Here is a 5,000-nt window from a genome sequence, read left to right as displayed (position 1 = left end):
TGCTCCCTGAAGCCTGCCGTTTCCCTGGGCCCTTTTTCAGAACGGGGTCTCATTACCCGATGGCTGGTTTGATGCAGTGTTCACACATAAAAAACATAAACACATACACTCACACACACATAAACACACACACACACACACACACACACACACACACACACACACACACACACACACACACACACACACACACACACACACACACACACACACACACACACACACAGAAGCACAGGCATACACAGAAATACACACACACACACAAACACACACATATAAGGTACATTCATGTATTATGCGTGCACCCACAAAAAACTACCATCACATTCCTCAGAACACAGACAGACACACACATACACACTTGCAGATTGTGCAAGCTCACATCTCTTTGTTTCATTATTGAAAGACCTGCCGGGTAAAGTCAGCATTCTGTGCACCTTGTTGTTTCTGTAAAACCGCAAACGTAGAAAAAAGAAAGTTCTGTCTGTGTCTCTACATCTCTGTATCCCCCCTGTGCAGTCATGCCAGCATTAATTAGAGCGTGCCAGCACAGCTTATTTTTAAACCTGGCTTGATCAAAACAAATTTCACTTGTCCCTGTGGAACCTCATCTTTTTTTTCTTTTTTAAATGCCTTTTCAAATGAGGGATTTGATGCATCTTCTGCCACATTCACCAGGGTCTCCTGTCACAATGCCTCCGAAAAGATCTTTGCAAAACCCGTGGCAAAATGGGTGAAGATTGCGAGGACAGACGCTGTTGGTCTTCTTTTGGTTGTCTTTCCATCTTTCTCTATCTCTTGGTTGTTTTGTCATTCTTTCTTTCTTGGTTGCTTGCTTATTTCTTTCCTCCATCTGTTCCTTTCTTTTTCTGTTCATCTCATCTCTGTTTCTAACTCACACACTCTTCTATCCTTTTCCATCTATCTCTGTCTGTCTGTCTCTCTGTCTGCCTGCCTGTCTGTCTGCGTGTCTGTCTGTCTGTCTATCTGCCTGTCTTTTTGTCTGTCTGTCTGTCTTCCTGTCTTTGTCAGTATGTCTGTCTCTCTGTCTCTGTCTGTTGGTTTGTCTGTCTCTCTGTCTGTTGGTTTGTCTGTCTCTTTTTCTGTCTCTCTGTCTGTTGGTTTGTCTGTCGCTCTGTCGCTCTGTCTGTCTCTCTTAACCCTGTGAGTTGCTTACTGAATCTCTGATGTGGCCTCAAGTAAGACGGACACCATTTGTCTTGGTTTGAAAAAGACCTGAATCGTGAAAAGTGCATATCTTTTGAGAACTGAGGCAAAGCTCTAGGTATATGTGTTCTTCCTGTGGCAGCCAGTTACAGTGTGTTAACAATCAGGACAAACTGTAAATCTTTCTTTTTCTCTCGCTTCTTTTGTCATGTATTATTTCTGTACTTGAGGACAGATAGAGGAGGTGTGTGTGTGTGTGTGGAGATGTCATGTAAGAGTGATGTGGGCTGTTTTTTTCACTGGACCTCTGTACAAATCACATGCCAAAAGTCAGAGGTCTACCGGGCTGAGTGTGTTAGTGTGTGAGTGTGTGAGTGTGTGAGTGTGTGAATGTGTGAGTGTGTGAGTGTGTGAGTGTGTGTGAGTGTGTGAGAGTGTGAAGAGTGTGTGAGTTGTTTGCCAGGAAACAGATTTTGTTTGTCTTCATTTAATTCTCTCTACCCCTCTTCCCCCGTCTCTCTTTTTTGTCTTCCCTTCTGGTGCTCCATCACTGACGTGGTTTTATTCCAGCCCATTTTCTTTTCTTTAGGAGGAGCTGCTATTGGCTTTCCCTCGTTTTTTTTGCATGCGTGTGTTTTACCAACCAAAGACCAAAAGACCACACATCTAGTTTGTTTTGTCTTTCTTTGTTATCCACACGGCAGTGTTGTCTTTACTCTATTTCCATGTATTTGGGACAAAACGGATGGCAGTAGTCCCTTAAATACACACAGACAAACAAAATGTATTTGCCTATGCAAACGCATACTCGCTCTCAACACATGCAAACATGAGCTCACATGTATCCACTGTTGCTTTGGCTAATGACTGGATTTCCCTGTGATTTCCCTTTTGATGGCTTCATAATAAGGGAAGATTTACTGCAATGTCACAGGCTCTCTTTCTCTATCTCTCTCTCTCTCCATCTCTCTCTGTCTGTCATTCTTTCTGTTGGTCTATATGGACTCTTCAGCAATATGGGGTAACACACTTTGTTGCTATGGAAACACACAAGAGAGGTTATTATGATGTGAGGTTGGATCCCAGACTGGAAGACGAGTCCGGTGAGATTAACACACACACACACACACACACACACACACACACACACACACACACACACACACACACACACACACACACACACACACAACACACACACATACACACACAAACAAACAGACAGAGAGAGAGAGAGAGACCTGCACACAAACACACACTTACACACGCAGTCATGCACGCACACATGCAGAGACATGCACACAAAAACACACACACACGTACAGACACAAATACACACAAACACACAGTGCTGGAGTAGCGAGTTGCCCTCGTGAATCAATAAGTCTGGCGGCTGTGCTTTAAATATTCACCCAGGCATGACTTATCTTTAATTCATGTGCCATTTAATCATGGGATCACCCTCTCCCTGGCAAACAAGCGCACACTCACTGACTCTCTCTCTAACACACACACACAGTCATACACACAAGCACACACACACACACACATGCACATACACTTTTTTTTCCAATGACGCCAGTCAGTGAGATTCCCTGTCTACTCTTTGTCCTTAGAGGAAAACGCCTCTACATTTCACTCGCTCTCTCTCTCTCTCTCTTTTACAGTAGACACTCACACACACACACACACACACACACACACACACACACACACACACACACACACACACACACACACACACACACACACACACACACACACACACACACACACACACACACACACACACACACACACACACACACACACAGAACACACACACACACTGAAACCTACATTGACACACCCAGTACAGGTTCCTTTTTTGGGGGGGATTTATTCATACAGAGATTTATGTATCTTTCTTTTCAGAAAACACATTAAAAATTCAAATCCCACACAGAAGCAGTGTTTTCTGTCACTTTATATGAGTGTATGTCATTTTGTCTGAGGATTAAAGGTCATGGTCTACGTTTGTGTGTGTGAATTATATGTGTGTTTTTGGGCATGTGTGTGTGCCTGTCTGTTTGTCTATACAGTATATGTGTGTGCATGTGTGTGTCTGCATCTGAGATTGCGTGTGTGCTTGTCTGTGTGTGTGTGTGTGTGTGTGTGTATGCGTGTGTGTGTGTGTGTGTATGCATGTTTGTGTGTGTGTGTGTGTGTGCACACGTGTGTGTGTGTGTGTATACATGTTTGTGTGTGTGTGTGTGTGTGTGTATGCGTGTGTGTGTGTGTGTGTATGCGTGTGTGTGTGTGTGTGTGTGTGTGTGTGTTTGTGTGTGTGTGTGCGCGTGCGTGCGTGTGTGTGTATGCATGTTTGTATGTGTGTGTGTGTGTATGTGTGTGTGTGTGTGTGTGTGCACACGTGTGTGTGTGTGTATGCATGTTTGTGTGTGTGGGTGTGTGTTTGTGTATGTGTGTGTGTGTGTGTGTGTGTGTGTGTGTGTGTGTGTGTGTATGCGTGTTTGTGTTTGTGTGGGTGTGTGTGTGTGTGTGTGTGTATGCGCGTGCCTGTGTGTGTGTGTATGCGTGTGTGTGTGTTTATGTGGGTGTGTGTGCGCATGTGTGTGTGTGTGTGTGTGTGTGTGTGTGTGTGTGTGTGTGTGTGTGTGTGTGTGTGTGTGTGTGCGTGCGTTTGTGTGTGCGTGTGGGACTCACGGTGCTCTGGTTTGGCAGGCGAGGTGTGATTGAGCCTCTGCAGCGACTCCAGGCTGTCCCTCTCCAGCACATAGTCAAAGTTCAGGATGAACAGCATCACCACGCCCTCCTCATTCCTCACTGGGATGATGTGTGTGTTGCACAGGAAGTCCGAGCCTGGAGCAGGGAAACACACACACACACACGTGAGTCCATATACACACAGAGGAACACAAACAGAAACATGCACGCACACACACACACAGAAAAACACCCGCCCACACACATGCAGCCACACAGGCACGCACATAAACACAAACACACACACACACACACACACAGAAAAGGTCACGTCAGCCTGCATAGACACGTCATGTGTCACAAGAATGGCTCAGTGTGTTTGACATGGGGATATTTGTTTCCTAGTAAGAGCAGGGTGCAGTGACCCGGAAGGGCAGGACTGGCTGCAGGAGGAGGAAAAATAGGCATGCCCAACACGACAAGGAAAGAGGTGTTCCCAACACAGATGAGCAGAGCGGCGTTCCCAACACTGACGAGCCGCACATTCCCAACACTTTCAGTCCTGGTGGAATCACATTTACATTCATACATTCATATATTCACATTCATAAAGTCATACATTCATACTTTCATATATTCATATATCACATTCATACATTCACATTCATACATTCATATATTCACATTCATATATTCGCTCTAATATTTAATTATTATTATTATTATTATTATTCGAAGCAGAGCCCCACTTGAAACCACCCTGTCACATGATCTTTGGAAACAAAGCTTTGCTTCCTCCCCAGCATGTAATGTCACATCTCCACAGACCCAATGTAGGGATCGCACGCACATCTCCACAGTGAGGTACGTTTGCCCTGCCCAGACCCAATGTAGGGATCGACTTTATAGAGCAAATCGTGCATTTACACATCTATTTTGTGTTGAAATGCAAGCTGCATCGATTATTGCATTGTTCATAGAAAGTCATAATTGTGACAAGGAAAAGTTTTTCTCTAATAAAAAAATAGAGAAGGTACGTTGATTTTCTTTAATTATCAAACACAAAGTAGGAAGTGATTAGAGACTCTGAGTAGCAAACTCAAATGTTTTAAATATCGAAATGCAGCGAT

At 44.2% G+C, this 5,000-nt stretch overlaps 1 protein-coding gene across 1 annotated transcript in view; it reads right to left on the bottom strand.

The window, feature by feature from the left end:
* Positions 1-5,000, bottom strand: part of LOC308362671 (potassium channel, voltage gated eag related subfamily H, member 7) — a gene marked incomplete at both ends in the record, with an annotated part of 95,742 nt that overhangs the window by 48,142 nt on the left and 42,600 nt on the right. The window contains one exon of the mRNA XM_080835400.1: positions 3,871-4,026. Coding sequence (XP_080691526.1) covers positions 3,871-4,026 — 156 coding nt within the window. The remainder of the gene's footprint in view (positions 1-3,870; positions 4,027-5,000) is intronic.

The sequence above is a fragment of the Sprattus sprattus genome (assembly GCF_963457725.1).
Source record: "Sprattus sprattus genome assembly, chromosome: 3".
NCBI classification, from domain to species: domain Eukaryota; kingdom Metazoa; phylum Chordata; class Actinopteri; order Clupeiformes; family Clupeidae; genus Sprattus; species Sprattus sprattus.
This window is presented reverse-complemented; position numbering and strand designations above follow the sequence as displayed.